This window comes from Haplochromis burtoni, unplaced genomic scaffold (assembly GCF_018398535.1).
Source record: "Haplochromis burtoni strain Fernald_Lab_line unplaced genomic scaffold, NCSU_Asbu1 Contig_89, whole genome shotgun sequence".
In the NCBI taxonomy this organism is placed as follows: Eukaryota; Metazoa; Chordata; class Actinopteri; order Cichliformes; family Cichlidae; genus Haplochromis; species Haplochromis burtoni.
In genome coordinates this window covers 36,917-55,273 of record NW_024582450.1, presented here as the reverse complement: position 1 = coordinate 55,273, position 18,357 = coordinate 36,917, and the positions used below count along the sequence as shown (strand labels likewise).

Here is an 18,357-nt window from a genome sequence, read left to right as displayed (position 1 = left end):
CAAACAAACAAAAAAACCCCAAAAACAAGTCCAAAGCTTAACTGTTCCTGTCTTTAACAGGCCAAGATCTACTTCTCATTCCCTGGAGAACTGCTGATGAGGATGTTGAAGATGTTGATTCTCCCACTTATCACCTCCAGGTAAACGATAGCTTTGATTTTTAAATCAAATATATATTTGAAGGAAATATTTTTACAGAATTTAGAGGTGTGGAATGTCCTGGTCACAAAGATTAATGGTACAGTCATTCAAGAGCTGAGATGCTGGCTTTGAATTTGGTCTGGGACATGTGTTGGATGTCATATTTCCTATTGCTCCACTTCAGTTTGAACACCACCAGTTAAATGTCACTACATCTATTGAAAATCTGCAGCCTTAGAAAAACAAACAACTAATTCAAATCTACTTCAGTTCCAGTCTTTCGTAAAGCCAACATCCATAATCACTCCTCTTCTACTTTCCTATCCAGTCTTATGTCTGGCCTGTCAGCCATGGACACCAAGGCAAGCGGTCGTCTGGGAGTCCTGACCATCACTTATTACCTGTGGACGACCTTCATTGCTGTCATCGTTGGTATCGTGCTGGTTATCATCGTTCACCCAGGGACCGGCTCTGAAAAAGACAGTCACCATTCACATTCAGGGCCTGTTATGACCTCCGCTGATGCTCTGCTGGACCTCATCAGGTTAACATTCACACAGAAACAAAAGATTTCAGTCTTTCATCTATTCACACTACTATTCATAGCAAACCATGCCATATCTGGCGTTCAAACATATCATCTCTACAGTGGCACCAGAGATTATCTAACGAATTATAAGATTTTTCACTGAATCAGGACATTACTTTTTCAGTAAATATATATATCTATATATATATATATATATAGATATATATATATAGATATATAGATAGATAGATATATAGATATATATATGTTTTAATAGAGCATTTCACAAGATCAGCTTTTAGAGCTCCCGGTAAAGTGATCTCTCTTATATCTGTTTCATATTCCTTAATTAATCTCAAACTAAAATAAATAAATACACAAATAAGTAGAAAACGACTTAATTTGGTATTATTTGGAAAATCATATTTCCCACAAGCAGTACTTTATTAATATGCAGAAAAACCCTCATTCAGGTTTGGTCAATCACAAAATCTCCTCAAATAGGTTAGATTTCCAGAAAGACATGAGAGCTTTGCAGAAATCTGTATTCATCAAAACAATAATTTACATTTGATATTAAACTGTTTCTGGCAACAGTGGAGAGATTTTTAACACAGAATTTAAATGATAAGCTTTAACATCATCCTTTAAAATCCTTGTAGCATTGTTGCAATGTCACTACCCTTGCAGCAGTTTAACTAAGAATAGGGAAAGAGTTAATTGTGACTCTTTAAGCTGACACTTTCTCAGAAGATCCTACTGCAGAGTCACTTTGTTAGATTGAACCTGTACTCCTGTACAGGCTCAGGCTTATTGACGGGCCATTCATGTCAAAGATCCACTTATTCTTAAATGAGATTAAACTGGAGAGCTGTGGTGAGGTGCGCATTTCAGTCGTCTTATGTGTTTGGTGCCAGTGTCACTGACGCAGGTTGAATAAAAACAGTCTGATGATGCTGGCTCTACCTGTTCAGCTTCCATCAACCTTAACATGTGAAACTCTCTGTGCTGTTATACTGTGTGAAAACGTAACCTGTGTTTTTCTCACTATTCTTATAAAAACTCATTAAATCTAGGAAACTATTCTACTTTAATGAGTTCGGCCACTGGAGACATTTACGGTATATGATGACATATGAGTACAAGTAGTGGGCCAAATAAATATCAGCTATGTAAAACTTATTATTGTAAGAATAAATGGAAGTATCAAAAGTTAACATACTCCAGAAGCAAGAGAATTGAGAAATGGCAGTACTGTTCAAGCCACTCGAGGTGCTTTTTATATTCTACTGGCTCATTTTAAAGTTGATCTATTTTACAAAATGATGCAAAATATGCAATTTCATTTCTAGTACTAGCAGTTAGATTCACCATCTACAAGAACTTCCTACTGTAAACAAAAGTGAGACTGTGATTTATAAGGTTTACAGTATAATTGCTGGTTAATCATTGATATTATTATAACAAAGTCTAAATGTTCAATAACTGAACACCATGACACTTTTTAATTGATGATTTGAGCCTAATTATTTACATACCCATTGCATATTTTTACATTTTAAGCTTCTGAAGATTTCTACTGTGAAAAACTGTATTTGTGCATCCGAATAGTTATACTGAAAAAATACTAACAATTTGTTTTTAATATGTTGTTCACCCTCAAAACCATCACAAACAGTACATACTTTCTTCAAACATAAGATTAAAATATTTAAAAACTCAAAAAAGCTGTCTCACCACACACATTTAGTATCTAGCTTTTCATGCTATTTACCAGTAGATGCATAAATGAGGCCAGTTGTAAAAGAATTATAGAAAATCACCTGCGGCAAGCTTTTTTCTTTTACCCGAGCAATCCAAGCACTTCTCATCTGTGCTTATTTGGTGTCTAACACAACCCATTATTGTTTTTAAGGTCAACAATAAGTGCTGACCATCATTTCAGAATCTGTCACACACAAGTAAATGATCTAGTTGCCATCAGTTGAACTGTATATCATCCTACACATGTGATCATATGGCTTCTTTCTTTTTATTGTACATTGCAGGAACATGATCCCATCAAACCTGATTGAAGCAACTTTTCAGCAGGTGAGTCGACAACATGGAGTTACTGATTGAGAACTGCGCAATATTATTCAAATTTCAAATATTCAAATTTCAAGATGCCCGTAGTAAAAGATCTATATGGTTGTTCTTTCATTTCGTGCCAGTATCGGACAGATTTGGTACCCATTGTACAGAACAATGACGCAAAAGTGTCTCAGGCCAACTATGTATACGTCATGCCCGATTACCACAACCCTCGCCTGGGTCATCCAGTCTTCCTGGAGATCACCCCTGCACCTGACATCAAGTATAAGATTGTCCCAAGTACAAGCAAAGGCATGAATGTATTGGGGATTGTCATCTTCTCAGCTACAATGGGTAAGACAATCACCATTCAACTTTAATGTTTTATATAACAATAACCATGGGATTTTAAAATAAGCCAGCCTATTCAAGATCATAAACAAGTTACATGCTGACCATGCAAATGCATAGATACATTATTGCATTGGTTATATTACAGGACATAACAACTTTTGCACTGGCAGACTGTCTCATGCCATCTCTCCACATGTCTCCATTTCAAAAGTGATAAACTAATGACTTTTGATATCAGAAGCAATGTCTCTATTATCAGCATAATGTGCTTAAAGTTTCAAAAATAAATGTGACGATGCATTGGCCGATGTCATATATGCAGAGAAAGTAAAATTACTTTACACAGTTCAGTTGCATAGTTCTCTCTATAAAGGAAAATAAGTTATGGGAAGTTTAATACAACAGTAAAAAAAGAAATAAAAAAGGATGTGTTGAACAAGTAAATTATATCCACTAAGTGCATAATATTGGATCTGAACATCTGAAAGGGCACAAGAAGGTGTGGTTTTAAAAAAAATCTTTATTTTGCAATGTGGCACAAGCAAAAGATTTTGTAGACTAGTTTTAATTTGCAGCAATGCATTGTGGTATTTATGTTTTTTACAACTTTGTCTGAAAAGTACTGAAGTTCTGATCATAATATTGAATACCTGAAGTGGAATAAAAAGTACAGTATTTTCTAATTGATATATTGTACTCTCACAGATCATGGAGACTCACTAAAAGGAGCTAAAAATTTGAGATTTATTAGCAATGTCAGCAAAGCAAGAGCTGCTCTGCCTTATAGCTTATTTATATGACTAACCAACTAACTACTATGCAGTTAGTTAAATTTTGTAAAGTCTTTTTTTCTTTATCGGGATAAGAAGGTTGCACCACAACTATTAACAAATAACCATGCGACTGTGTTATCTGTTCTCAGGTCTGCTGCTGGGGAAAATGGGGGAACGTGGCACACCACTCGTCAATGTGTGCCAGTGCATCAACGAGTGTGTCATGAAGATCATCAATGCTGCTATGTGGTAAGGCTGCACTCTCTCTGTCTCCCTGTTTCTTTTTCTGTCACACACACAGATACACGCTACTGTATCACGCACATGCATCCAATAAAAGACAGACTACACAAAGTTCACACAGCAGAGCCAGATTACATCCAAAAATAGATCTCATGGCGATTCGAGGAAAACTCAGTGGTGTATCTAAAGTGACCTCAAAGCTTCTCATTGGAAATGAGTTGACACTTGAAATACAGTTATATGAATGGAGCAAAGAGGACTCTTTCTATATAAAATTAGTGCTACAAACTCATAGGTAAATACATCAGGCAACTCACAGGCACCATGCATGTACGTCAGAAAAAAACTTGGAGCTTCAAAGACTGATTGTATCCATGTGTACAATATGTGATTTTGAACATGTAAAGTCACGTCTATGAGCTTCAGCCTGCTGCTATAACAGCTGGCACTCTTCTGATGCCTGGCAGCATACAGCATGGGATTTATTCCCATTCAGACAGAAGAGCATTAGTGAGGTCAGCAAACTGATGCTGGATCACAGTTGATGTCTCAAATAATCCCAATGGAGTTGTTTGGGGTTAAGGTCAGGATGGAAATCCTTTCCTGTAGGGACACACACTCAGAAAGAAACAAAAAAACTTTCATATATTTTCAGGAGTCAACATGGTAAGAAAATGAATCTATCTATCTTCTCTTCTTTGAAGGTATTTTCCCTTCGGCATTGTGTTCCTGGTGGCAGGAAAGATCCTGGACATGCACGACCCAGCCCATCTGGGGGAGAAGCTGGGCATGTACTTCATCACTGTCCTGTGTGGTCTCTTCGTGCATGGCCTCATCCTGCTGCCTCTCTTTTATTTCTTCTTTACCCGCAAAAATCCATTCACCTTCATCAGAGGGCTGCTGCAGGCTCTTGTCATTGCACTGGCTACATCTTCAAGGTAAGAGAAAACAGACATTTTTATGTGTTATATCCCACCAATGTAGATCTTTCTACATTTCTAACTAGGACATTTTACCAGTCCTTGGTTCAGATTGAAGTCTGCTGACTAACCTGACATCCTTTTATATCCTCTGATTTCTTTCTTTGCAGCTCAGCCACGCTGCCAATCACTATGAAGTGTCTCCTGGAGAACTGTGGAGTTGACCGGCAAATTGCTCGATTTGTGCTTCCAGTGGGAGCCACTATCAACATGGATGGAACAGCCCTGTATGAAGCAGTGGCAGCCATCTTCATAGCTCAAGTCAACGAGTATGACTTGGACTTTGGCCAGCTGGTCACTATCAGGTGAGAATAAATACTGAGAACAGATGCTCCCCTGAGAAGTTCCTTGTGTTGAAAATCTGTTTCCCTAACATCTTTTCCTCTGTCTCATCAGTATAACAGCAACCGCAGCCAGCATTGGAGCAGCTGGGATACCTCAAGCGGGTTTGGTTACAATGGTGATTGTCCTGACCTCTGTGGGTTTACCACCTGCTGACATCTCCTTGATTGTAGCCATTGACTGGGTGCTGTAAGTCCCACAAAAGTTATTATCTTTAAGTAAGTCTTACTATTTAGCTAAATTGGTCAATTTGTGATGAACTTTTCCCCTCTCATTTCATCAGTGATCGATTCAGGACAATGATCAATGTTCTGGGTGATGCCTTAGCTGCTGGGATTATGGCTCATATATGCAAGAAGGACTTTGATAAATCAGCAACCGCTGCTTCTGCTGCTGTAGCCAATAAAGAACGGGTAAGGACCGTTTCTGTTAGTATATATCAAAGTTCACATAAATGAATGATTTCAAAAATTCTCCCAAAATCCAATCCTGTATATAGTTAATGAACTAGAAACAAGAGTCTGCAACCTCAGTTTGCAGGTATTTATCCTTAAATAATAACAACAACAATTTGTATAGCACTTTTAAAAACACAGAGTTACAAAGTGCAGTTTAAATAAAGCCACATATTGATGATACGTGTACATGTTTAAACATACATACAGACACATAATCAGCCATACTGACATACATTCATTCCAACATACACACATACATGCAAATAGTTGCAAACTAAGGCCAAAAATGAAGGGGGAAAGATTAAGCAAACAAAAAAATCGAGTTTTCAGCAATCGTTTGAAAGAAATAACAGAGTCAGCTGATCTGATTGACTGAGAAATCTGGTTCAGTTTGGACGGAATAAACAATGATCACCTCTGGTTTTAAAATCAGAGCCTGGAACAGTTAGGAGACCCCGTTAGACAATCGGAGAGGCCGGCCACATGATAAGGTCTTAGAAGCTCTGGTATATAAGCAGTTCTGCTGAGGACAGAAGGCCCACCCACCTGCTGTTCATCCCTTTGTTTATGAGGGGCAGCCAATTAAGAGAAAGTGAGCTTTAAAGAGCTGGAGAAGCGGCTGGTGCTAAACCACCTGCCCTTCAATAGAGAAACCTTGGTCCATAAGTACCTAGGTAAGGTACATGCTGTAATTATTTTGAACTACAAATCAAATATAATGTCAAACTTGGCAATGGGAAATGAAAACACATCAGTCCTCCCCAACACCTCCTACCTTTGAACTAACTGTAGACCTACCGCTGTCATCTTCCCTACAGAGAGACACAGTAATCTCCTTTGGCAATCAGAGCGTGGCACTGTCTGATGCTCCGCTGATCACACATCGCTGCGATTATGTGTTTGAAGTGGATGGAGACAACGTGCTGGAGAAACCCGTGCCCTGCTACAACCTCTGTCAAGTCTGAGACACTTTTACACGATGCCTTCTACAGCACGTAGATGCACCTACAAAGGCACTAACGGAGGCTCTAAAAGTTCACTCAAAGCCTGTGCCATGCAGAAACCTGTACTACTTGATACAATGTACAAAACAGCATGTCTCTATTCAGCTTTGCATGTAGAGAGATGTGAGGAGATGCATTTTATTAAATCTTGAATGCCACATTGTCTGAATGCACTTGCAGACAGGAACATACGTCACGATGACATGCATTGGATGGAGATCAGTGTTTATCAGTTCCAGGGGGACAATTAAAATCCACAGTAGACCCGTCATAATGAAACATGACTGCAGTTTTAACTTAAGTCTAGGTTTTGAAATGCCTTAACGTTGCCTCATTTTTGACAATAATGCTGAGACCTTGAAAGACTTGAATGTTATAAGGAGCTAATAGACAAAGAGCAACAGAACAGGGGCTTTCTCTCTGTTAGACAAGGTGTTTATGCATAAATATTAAAGCAAAATTAAGAAATATACCAACATATCCCTAGCAAATGAAAATTATAGCATAATCTGTGTTTTTATACCACTGCTTTTAATTTTGTGTTCATTTCTAATAAAAACCTGCTACATACCAGTGCTGTGAAAGTTTTTATTTTAATAATTAACCTCAGAGACTATTAAGCTTAAGTATATGCAGTGCTCATGATACATGCTGGATTATACTTGGCAAGGTAAAAAGAAAGTATAGCATCTGTCAGTTATAAGGTTTTTACATAATCTGGTCCTTCAGGAGATCTTAAAATTCTTTGAATACAACCTCTGATGAACAACATGGCATATTACAGTGTTATTAAACAAAAATTAAACCAAAATGCAGAAGCAGTGTGTGAAAAACTAAGTGCACCCAGTGATTCAACAGCTTGCATAACCACCTTAAGTAGCAATGACTTTAAAAAATTGTTATGTATGAATTTATGTGCTCAACTTTCCTTTTCCCCCCTTTTTCCTAAGACAAATAAATAATTCTGTACACTTAGCTTGAAATTTAGTTGGATTTTATAGAATATTTCATGCAAGAAAGTTGACAAGCACAAAATAATTGATCAAAGCTGTCATGATATTTAGGGCAAGATTTAGTAAGTTTCTAGAAAACCTCTGTTGTCTACAAAAAGGCCAGTTGTTAGTTTTGTGACTGAAAGCTCCCTCTGGGGTAATTAGCATTGAATGATCCAACAGTGCACTGATTTATGTACAAAGATGCAGTCACTTGAAAAAATTACTGGTACAGGGCAGCAAAAATTAGTGGCTCAGGAGCACAACTTAGGTCTTAAAAATAAAAAAATATAATCAAAGGCCAGGGATTATTCCCACACTCTAAACACATTAACAGTTGGATTTTGACAGACATCCTCACATTGATGGGCAGCAACAATTGCTTCTAAGATCATTGTAAGATCATTGCTGAGGTCTTTCCTCTTTGGCAACATGAATACCCCAAGACCAGCAATTTGCCAAAACTTTGTACAGAGCTGCTTACCGTCTTAGTTCCTGTGGAAGCAGTAAGGATGTGCTTTAAATTTTCCACAAACACCATTTCAGCATTTTGGTTTAATTTTTATTATTTAAATAACAAAAAGACAAAGACAATGCTTTACGTTTTGGTAATTCGAATTCAAAATGGACCATATCCATCCAAACCAAGGCCTGGGGAGTAAAAACGTAAAATAAAACCACCATTTCTGGCATTCTTCTAGCTGGTTGTTGTTCAGGATGAGCCCACGCACTGTCTTGTATGCTGGTCATCCTGTACCATATTTCACTGCCAAGAAAAGTTTTCACTTCTAGCTTTCAAACATCATCGCTCACAAGTGCGAGTTCTTCTGAAAAGGATGCGAGTCTCAAAACAGAAAAAGGGTCCTGCTTGAAATGACAATTTGCTACAACTTAGCTATTTATATCTGAATAAAAGAGTTTTTAGCATTCCAAAGTCACTAAAAACAGAATAGCCAGACTGGTTTCAATTTTCTCTTTCCTTTCCAAGCCATTTCGAAGAAGCTGTTTTTTTTGTTGTTTTTTTTGTTTTAAATATGTGTAGGTGTCTGAAATTGTATATTCATATTCTACTTTAGAAAACTCAATTTTTGGCTTTAATTTTAAAGTTGAAGGAAAACTGAGACAAAGAGCTGCAGAAAAAATAAGCTTCAGGATAGACTCTGCTCACTGTCCCCACCATCTGGTTGCAGAAGGTTCCAACTCCGATCTACATGTCAAGTCTACTATTAAATCACATCTCCAGATTTCCAAGAATGTGCAACAATACTGTCATATCACAGCAACACTAACTTCAGTAACATGTACATAAAAGTGCAAGTGCACATCTACTCATCTTTTTTCAAGATAATCACGTAGATCAAATCCACAACAAGCTTCTAAATACACATTAAATTTTCCTTTAATTTTTTTTTTTTTTTTTTTTTTTAAAGCCACCATGTTTTTATTGAAATGTTAGAAGACATTTAACGGACTTCAGCTTAGTGTCAAAAGTGTTCAAAACCAAGAAAACAAAACAATCCATTAAAAACACTGCAATAAGTATCAAGTATGACCACAAACACTGTCAAATAAATAAATGCGCCTCCTCTGATGTAAAATACACTATTTCCTCTTATAAATTAAGGCGGAATGCAGTTTATTTTCACTGCCCCTTAAACGCACTTGCACCTTTCATGCAAACCAAACTAGACTGCCAACATAACTACACAGTAACGTCAATAGAAAATTTTATATATTTTAAAAAAAACCCAAAATGACAGTCGATGACTATAACAAATGTCTATTACCTGCACTGAGCAAGTCATGAAATATTGCACAAAGTTAAGGATCCTGACACAATAATAACAACATGGAGATACTAAATCAAGATGCACAATAAGACCAAAGTTTCAAGCTCACAATGTGAGCATTCCTTTATGATGGGCCAGACAATTTTAACTATATTCTCAAGTGTCAGCTGAATTATTGCTGGGGAGGGAGAAAAACAGTTTTAAAACAGAATCTGAAAAATTTTGAACAAGTTTTGTAGCCAAGTATATTCTTAGAAATACATCTCCAAGTGTTATGCTTTTTAACTCCTGCTGAGCTTGAATCAGAACAACTGCAGCACCGATGCTAACGGCATTTTTAAAGAAACATACACAAAGGTGGACATAGTTCTTTTCTAACTGGGTGAGTCTTTTACTAATAGGTGAACAAAGCCATGTGGTAAAAAGTAATCTCCATTAAAGATCAAAGCAGTGCGTTTGGTTTTAAAAGCCTAAATCTTTGACACTTCTAGTTAAAATATGGAAACTAGCTTGTGTACAATCACTAGTTTCATTAGATACCTACACTGACAAGTGGACAATTTAGTGTGAATACAAAACTAACAGCCAGATATTAAAAGCAGCTTCATACAGCCAGATGTCTATTGATGATACTGAAATCGGATTAACTACATGCAGCAAAACTATCAGCAGTGCCAACAGACTGATTCAGTTTGCTGTTCTTCTGCAGTTAAACTTGTGTCATGTTTCAAAAATCATTGTGGAAAACATCTAACAGATGCTTACTTGCCTTAAAATATCGGTTTTGTTTAAGTAGCATCAAATCCTCTCAACCTACATTGGTCCATAAGTTGTTAACATCTCAAAAGTGTAAAAGCTTCCAGTGAAGAAACTTTTGCTTGATAAGTGTTAGGAGCGCTCTAAATTTGCTACAGAGGGAAATAAAACAAAACTGAAAAACAATTCTAAAAGGGTAAATAAAAAAAATCAAACAAACAAACAAACCAAACAAAACTTGCAGCAAAACAAAATAAAATTTAATGGTTTATGTTCAAAGGGAAACAAGCAAAACAAAAGAAAGGAAGAAAATTAAATCTAAACTGAAATCCATAACAAAGGCCATTCGAGATAAGCACTCGTTAAAACAAGTTTGTAACTTAATACGGTAACAAAACTGTATGAATCTACAAAGAAATATAATCAAAAGAAAATAAAAGAAAATTAACTCAAAAGGAAAAGGAAAAAAACAAAACAAAAATCAACAGATCAGCAAACAGCTAGTGGCATCGCTCTCAGTAAGAATCAGTATTATGTGTAAATAATTAGTACCTCATCAAAAGAACAAAAGAAAAAAAATTAATAACTAGAGCTCAGCTGATACCTGTAAATCTCAGCTTAATCACAGAAGTTTTAAGTATCTGCAGATTATGGTGAACAAAAAAAAAAAAAAAACCAAACATTGGCCAACGAGAATCCAGTATCAGTTGGGCTCCAAAATATTTATCTTGAACATCTGCTTAGAAAAACTCTTGCGAGGTTATCAGTATCTCTCCCTGCCTTTGGTCCATTTTAATTTGTGACTCACTGACTGGGGTTCATTTGCAACTCGCATCAAACAACTTATAATTAAAGACAATTTACATATGGATAACAAAACAAACATTTCCCTTCTAGGGCTCACTGTTTCTTTTAAGAACTCTTAAACCTGCCTGGAAGGTATACAGAAGTAATAGATTACCATCAAAAAGACTGATATACAGAGCAACCTAAAGCTGGCTGGCTAAAAGTGCTATGCTCTTAGACTGACTTGTAGTAGTGAGTAGTTAAAAGGTCTACTGGATGTCCACTGTATGATCGTTTAAGGCATCTATTTCTACTTGTGATGAGGAACCAGGACAGAGCACTGCTCTTCCGCAGCAAAACTGTCTCATTAAAAGGGGGAGGGCAGTCTTTAACCCTATCTTTACACCAAATCATTCATTGAAAAGTTCACACTTGGGATCTTTTACAATGTTCTGATTTGTTTGTTTTTAGTGCACTGCTAAGAATCATTGGTTTGCCTCCTTTATGCAGTTCCTACAGCTTTACATGCAACACATATAGACAGGGTTTTAGTTTTTGAGATAAGTTTCACAAAAAAATGTTGGTGGTAATTTGGGATTTTAGCCTCTCCATCCACTCCAAATTAAAATTGAGTGTCCTTGAACCCCAAACAAACAACAATGGAGAAAAGAAAAGAAAACCCTAGACACTTTTGAGACAATTACAAAGGTGCAGAAGAGTGAACATGTCACTTAACTCTGAATATGATGAAACTGAAACTGGTGTGTCTAACATTGAAAACTTAAGCTTTCTGCAATAAAAGCCTGACATGGGTTACTTCCCGCTTTCTTCTACACCTGATTGTCCGGCTTATTCTACTTGTGGCCCTTGCTGGTCTTAAAGGACACTTGCAGTATCTTGTCTCCAAGCCGGTAGCCATTCAGGCTGGCGATGGCCATGGCGGCCTCCTCGTAGTTTGTCATGGTAACGAAGCCGAAGCCTTTGCACTTGTTGGTGTTGAAATCTCGGATCACCTTGACATTCGTCACGGCACCAAAGGGACCGAACATCTGCCACAGGATGCTCTCGTCTGCGTCCTGGCCTAGGTTGTAGATAAAGATGCACCAGCCAGAGGTGGAGTTTCCAGGGACACTGACGCCTCCCATGCTGCTCATGTGATCGACACCCATGGGAGAAAACCTGAAAGTGAGAGTATTTAGCATACTTGCTGTTACTAAGAATGATAACGTGACTGATTATTGTTTTTTTTTTTCTTAGATAATCAATGAAATATAAAAATGGTAACATTTCAAGCATCAGCACCATTCAGTTTATATGTATGTAGCTCTTCCCTCACCTAAACCTCTGTGCCTGGTGGTGTAAGGGTCCTCCAAAGCGTCGGGATTGGTTGTGGTAGAGCTGAGAGAGGAGCTGTGTGTTCTTCACCTGGTTTGGGTTGGCTGCAAATTTTACTGTGATTGGCTCTGAGGCTCCTGGTGGCTTTTGACCATTTAGGTTTTTGACAGCCTCCTCCGCTTCTGCACGCTTGTCAAAACGGATAAAAGCCACTCCACGGGATGAACCTAGGTTTGAGAGAGCAGCTGTAACCACCTACTCTGATACAAGCCGCATGAACTGCATTTAGCTACTTAGCAGTAACTGATATCACTTTGTAAAAACAAACTGTTTATTTAATTTCAACAAAATTTTTGGAAAAAAAAAGCAAGGAAGCCATTCACCTTGCGTACCTGTACCTTGATCAACAAGTACCCGGGAATTTATGATATGCCCATAACGTGAGAACATGTCCTCCACGTCCTTCTGGGTCATGTTCTTGGGAAGTCCGCTGATGTACAGGTTAGCATCCTTTATTGTGTCCGAGCTGGGCCGTGCATATGACACCTGGCGACAGGAAGCAACAAACGCCTGATTAAAAGTCTGATATGCATGCAGAAATTGAAAAAGAATTGCCAAAGTAAAACATCTAAACAGTAGTTTGATTGAACAGAGATTAATATAGCAGTGGTTTGGTCATATTTATACATCTTTTTATTCAGCTGAACACTGCTGTGTCTGTCCATCAGAAAGCAACATTTTGGATTAAAAAACTACAAAATAATCTGGTTGTTTTAAACATCAAGTTTTTGGTCTGAGTAAAAAAAACAAAAAAAACCAAAAATGGGTGAGGGGGGAGGATCAGAAGCAACAGAACATTACAGCGATAAAAAAAGAAATCAAATTGATCATTTTGAAAATTAAATACATTTAATACACTTACTGTGACAGAATGTGTCAAATAAAATAAGTTGAATTAAAGTCAAACACCAGAGACTTATAAGATAGGGCAGTAAGTGAGCGTTAAAAGCAGTATTTCTTTCCTCGGGCTGACATGTACTAGCTAGATAGCGGACAGCACAAGAGCCACAGCAAAGTTAAATGACATAACATCTTTGCTTTGAGAATTGTAGAACACCTTATTGCACGTTACCTTGATAGTTTTGGACTGTAGCCTTAGTCCATTCAGTGTACTGATAGCTCTTTCTGCATCACTAGGGTTAAGATAGTTAACAAATCCGTACCCTAAACTGTGGCCTAGAGAAAAAAAAGGAAAACAATAAAATAAAACAAAAAAACGTTTTATAGTTCAAAAAAATCTGCAAACAAATAAATATTAAAAATGAAAACAAATCTCAAACATTGCATGCTAGAATAAACAATTAAACAGGGCTGGGCTGGTTGGAATCAATAAAACAAGGCTATGATAATCAAAAATGTTCAGGAAACTACTTCCCAGCGTGGGCAGGAAATAAATTTGGGAGATCTCTCAAATAAAAGTTACAGAATCACTGAGGGCAGAAAATAGGCCATTAATAAACAGCGTCCAAATAAATAAAATTATTATAAGACAAATCTCCACCTCGACATGGTCTGGCAATGCCACAGCATGTATTTTTGGCCAAGTCTAACAGGAATCCTTTTCTATTTAATCCAAGATCTTGTTTGGATCTGATCTGACATGATTTATTGCTTCAAAACTTTGCATACCTGCAACTTTGTCTCTTATTAGCTTGGCAGACTCCACCTCCCCAATGCTGCTGAAGAGGCTCCGCAGCTCATCCTGCGTCATGTTCTGAGGGAGGTAGTTCACGATCAGGTTGGTCTTGGCATCCTTCCCCTCATCCCCTCCCATGTGGTCTTCATAACCGTTCGACATGTCATACACCTCCTGCAAGTCAGCCAGGTGGGCCGAAAACACAAAACAAGGTAAGAACGTTGGGTAGAACAGAACTGCTGCTGAAACCGATTTAATTACTTACAGAAGACGGTCATTTGAAAGTTTACCCCAGGCCGTTAACTGTAAGTACGTGACCTGTAGTAACCTTTAGATTTTGAACTACTTATTAAACAAAATGATGCAGTAAAAATTAGTAATAATAGTGGGCATACTGGACAGTTTTGATAGTTACTAGAATTAAAGAAAAAAAAAAAAAAGGTTTGCACCAAATGAACAAAAAGCTCCTGTACAAGATCCAGATGCCTCCTTTTCAACTATACGGTTAATAAGAAAAGGAGGTCACACCAAGTAAAATCTGATTATTGTAGTCAACACGGTAATCTTAGTTATCCATCACTTATCCATCTACCGGACTTAAAACATGTGTCTTTTTCAGAAGATTTATTTGAAGTTTAATTATCCATCATTCAAAGTCCATGACTCTTATAACGTGGCAATTTTTGACCATAAAGCCTGTCACCTAAAGAGAAATAGTGGTCCCCGTTTGCCTAAAGCAAACTTGTCTCAGGTGATCTGCATGGCAGCCATAGGCTGAGTGACAGCACACAGCAGACCAGGTTCCCTCAAGAGAGTATGAAAAGAAATGTGATTTTTCTTGTTTGTTTCTGTAATCATCAGAAGCCGAAACTGTAATAGAAAGCAAATGCCAAATACCTACCAAACAACTTTTCAACTTTCCTGTGTGTGATTCACTTTATATCCCAGTCTGTCAAGTACAGTAGAGACACCAATTGTTAGGTGCAAAAGAGACTTTGAATTCACACTTTAGTTCCCTTAACTTCATTAATCCTGGGACTTTCTGGTCAAAAAGGCCAAGACCATTCATACTGCTTGTAAGTGTTTAGAAAGGATAGTAAATACTGGAATACAATTAAGTCATAATCCCAAATACATTAGACAAAGATGTGAATGGATGTAAACTTTACCTATGTCAAAGCAGTGATTTACACTAAGCTAACATGAATATGCACATTTTAAAAACATAACAAAGCTGGTACCTAACGTTAATCCTCATGATTATGTCTAACACGAATTATCTGCAATGTGGTCTTATGACACATTTGATAGGACTAACATTATTTTAGATGACTAGAAAATGTCTTAAAATTATTTTTTTAAAATACCAATTCAATTGTTGTTTTCACAGCCCACACTACAGAATACACTAGTTGAAGACTGAAATGGGATTGGGCCAAGAGTCAATATTTCAGCTACATAATATTGTTTGTGTGTCTGGCTGATAACTTTTGATTATTTGCTTGAATTGCAGTGTGCCTTTTGGATTTTTATTATCTTTTACAAACTTGTTACGCTGTTACTATATAACAGCCAACTTGCTTTAAGTTGTAATTGATGCCATTAATATGTTGTACACTGACCATACTGCCAAACAATATGGTCAGATACTACAGTACTCACTGAAATGAAAGCTGGCATTTGTACTCACTTTCATATACTTAATGTGTCCTCGACGAACTGCCATGAAGACACTTCACTGCTCCTGAAGCTACGCGGAGAAAAAACAAATATCAAACAACGTCAGGGCAACTCAACAAGCAAACCTACAATCTGATCAAGATGACATTAAGATGCAGCACATCTTATAATACAGAACCTTGTATTGGACATTAAAGCTCTACAAATTCCTTGAAAAATCATGCTACCAGATTGTCTATAATGCTTTAAAGTAGGCAGCTCTCCCAGCTTAAATGCTCTCCTGTTTACTTTGTTTCTCACATGGGGCGCCTATGAATGAAGTCACAAACTGAACTGGTATGCACATTGTGTAAAGAGACCATAAAAAGTGCAATTAATTTTACATTAAATGCATCTCTCTCTCATATCTATATGATAGATATAGTTTAGCAGTAAAGTTAAACATTGGGTCTCACAAAATTGGCATACATGGAGGTCACCAGCCAATCCCACTCTTATCTCCTGTGAAACGGACATAACTTTTGGATCAAATTTTATTTTCCTAACATAACCTCCAAATAAAACCAAACTATTGTGAGAACAGAAATGGTTTGTTGACTCTGCAAAGACAGGGGTAAGGGAATACAAAAAAAAAAAAAACCTATTCACCACATAACAACTTAAACAAAGAGTCCAGACAAGCAGAACTGCCGTGCAAGATAAATCGTTTTAGAGCAGTTGCTGAATATTAACAGTTAAAGCATGGAAAGTTTCAATTAAAGACGCTCTTACATCTTTTCAATGAACACAAGTAATCCTGATGAAAAACTGGGCTAGCGCACTAGTATTTTTTTTTCCATATTATCCAGTCGGATATGGAGCGGAGCTGATGTAGCAGCAGCGTTAGATCAGAATTTGAATGTGCAATATTTGAATGAACAGCTTCCAAGAACAAGGGAACTGCGAGCTACTGTGCTCACTACTTAACGCGGCTAAAATAAAAAAAATAAAAAGCACTATTGAGAAATCTTAGATTATTTTCTACAGTGACTCCGCGTTAATACTGCACTTTTGTTTTAAACACACGGGTGAACAACACATCGACTCGTGAGCTCAAAATCTAAATCGGAAACGTGCACGGGCCCGGCTAGCAAAATTTTATAGCATTAGCAAACTAGTGAGCTGCATACTCCACGCTTTTCTGTGCTTACAATGATTACGATGACAAATGTGTACATCGGGATTAGCAAACAGAAGGTAAATTTCTTATTCTAACTTAAATGTTATAAGGGTCCGTAATAGGTCTCAATGTGAAAAGTAAAGTGACACCGACGCCGGATAGCTAACACAAAGCACCGCTGCCCCATTTTTGAGAGCGTCACATGAATGCTTTTCTGTCCCTGTGCCGAAACCCCAGCGGCCTGCTAACAGGCCACAGAGGCTAACGCTAGCCAACAGCTATACAGGCCGCGAAAGCGGCATGGCAGTCATTTGCCTTTGACAAACCTTTGCACGTCGAAATATCGAAGCAAAGGCTCGACGACTCCGTGGAAGCATTTGTTACCATGAAAGCTCTTACCAGCTTTTAAGTGGTGCTTTTTGCTGTTTCTGCTCCCTTCGCCTATTTCTTTTCTTCTTGGCAACGTCCACTTCCCTCCAAGTCGGCCTCACGTAACGAAGGAACCCAGAACGAAGCTAAGTGACGGAAACAGCCACGCCCCCTCACGGATCTGAAAGACGAGCTGTTAAATCGGCACGCCTCTGCAGGAGACGACGGTGGGATCCGCATCCAGTATGGCTAGTTCGATCAAAGCTAAAAATATTTCCTCTGTAGATATGATTAATTTGAATAAACTCCGGACCCCATGAAAGGCATGCTGCAACACATAAAAACACAAATACTCTAGAGATGAAGAGATTACCGAGGAGTATGAGAAAAAAGGAATATTATATTACTATTTTGAAAATAAACTAAAATAATTTAGATTTTTTTCCTATACTATTTGAGATTTAATCTCAAAGTAATATTTCACGATTTATCTCGAAATTTCGACTTAATTCTAAATTCAGCAATAATAATAACAACAACAACATCAATAATAATAATAAACATCAATCCTTCCAGTTTTGTAATTATATTTATCTATGTTTTTTATTATTTATTATATTTTTATTAATAATATTATCATTAAAACATCTTTGTAAGGAGGTAACGTGTATTTTTATTTTCCGTTTTTAACCCTTTAAAATAAATACTTGACATTAGGGAGTCTTATTGGCTTACCGGTATAAACCTTATAACCTTCCCACAAAAACGGACCCCAAGCCGTAATGAAAAATTGCTACAGGCAGATATTTTCTTGGGCCCTAAAACACAGCATCTCATATTCTCTCTCTCTCTCTCTCACTCTCTCTCTCTCTCTCTCTCTCTCTCTCTCTCTCTCTC

The 18,357-nt window shown here is 37.4% G+C and overlaps 2 protein-coding genes across 8 annotated transcripts in view; one reads left to right on the top strand and one right to left on the bottom strand.

Annotated features, from left to right (window-relative positions):
• slc1a8b (solute carrier family 1 member 8b) overlaps window positions 1-7,981 on the top strand; it is a 10,842-nt gene extending 2,861 nt beyond the window's left edge. The window contains exons 2-11 of the mRNA XM_005949073.3: window positions 61-140; window positions 470-685; window positions 2,719-2,761; window positions 2,884-3,097; window positions 4,020-4,119; window positions 4,818-5,051; window positions 5,204-5,398; window positions 5,490-5,624; window positions 5,719-5,848; window positions 6,712-7,981. Coding sequence (XP_005949135.1) covers window positions 61-140; window positions 470-685; window positions 2,719-2,761; window positions 2,884-3,097; window positions 4,020-4,119; window positions 4,818-5,051; window positions 5,204-5,398; window positions 5,490-5,624; window positions 5,719-5,848; window positions 6,712-6,858 — 1,494 coding nt within the window. The 3' untranslated portion in view covers window positions 6,859-7,981. The remainder of the gene's footprint in view (window positions 1-60; window positions 141-469; window positions 686-2,718; window positions 2,762-2,883; window positions 3,098-4,019; window positions 4,120-4,817; window positions 5,052-5,203; window positions 5,399-5,489; window positions 5,625-5,718; window positions 5,849-6,711) is intronic.
• A 2,692-nt stretch (window positions 7,982-10,673) lies between these two features.
• On the bottom strand, window positions 10,674-17,643 carry elavl1a (ELAV like RNA binding protein 1a). Of its 7 annotated transcripts, XM_042222588.1 has the most exons (8): window positions 17,491-17,632; window positions 15,943-16,002; window positions 15,154-15,201; window positions 14,246-14,426; window positions 13,689-13,792; window positions 12,940-13,102; window positions 12,558-12,783; window positions 10,674-12,400 (listed from the first exon to the last, which is right to left on the bottom strand). In XM_042222588.1, the coding sequence occupies exons 4-8, from the start codon at window positions 14,412-14,414 to the stop codon at window positions 12,076-12,078; spliced, it is 987 nt and encodes a 328-aa protein (XP_042078522.1). In that variant the 5' UTR covers window positions 14,415-14,426; window positions 15,154-15,201; window positions 15,943-16,002; window positions 17,491-17,632; the 3' UTR covers window positions 10,674-12,075. The 7 variants fall into 7 exon arrangements, with proteins under 7 accessions (XP_042078522.1, XP_014185339.1, XP_014185341.1 ...); XM_014329853.2 differs by lacking the exon at window positions 15,154-15,201 and having other exon boundaries at window positions 14,246-14,438; window positions 17,491-17,643; XM_014329855.2 differs by lacking the exon at window positions 15,154-15,201 and having other exon boundaries at window positions 12,949-13,102; window positions 14,246-14,438; window positions 17,491-17,643.
• Window positions 17,644-18,357: the final 714 nt, after the last annotated feature.

What these genes read in the sequence shown, in the direction of transcription:
- elavl1a (XM_014329853.2), bottom strand. Translation starts at nt 15,978, where the DNA reads ATGGCAGTTCGTCGAGGACACATTAAGTATATGAAA. An exon ending in AATAAGAGACAAAGTTGCAG is followed by an intron (nt 13,793 to 14,245) that starts GTATGCAAAGTT and finishes TTTTTTCTCTAG; the next exon opens with GCCACAGTTTAGGGTACGGA. An exon ending in CACCAGGCACAGAGGTTTAG is followed by an intron (nt 12,401 to 12,557) that starts GTGAGGGAAGAG and finishes TCTCACTTTCAG; the next exon opens with GTTTTCTCCCATGGGTGTCG.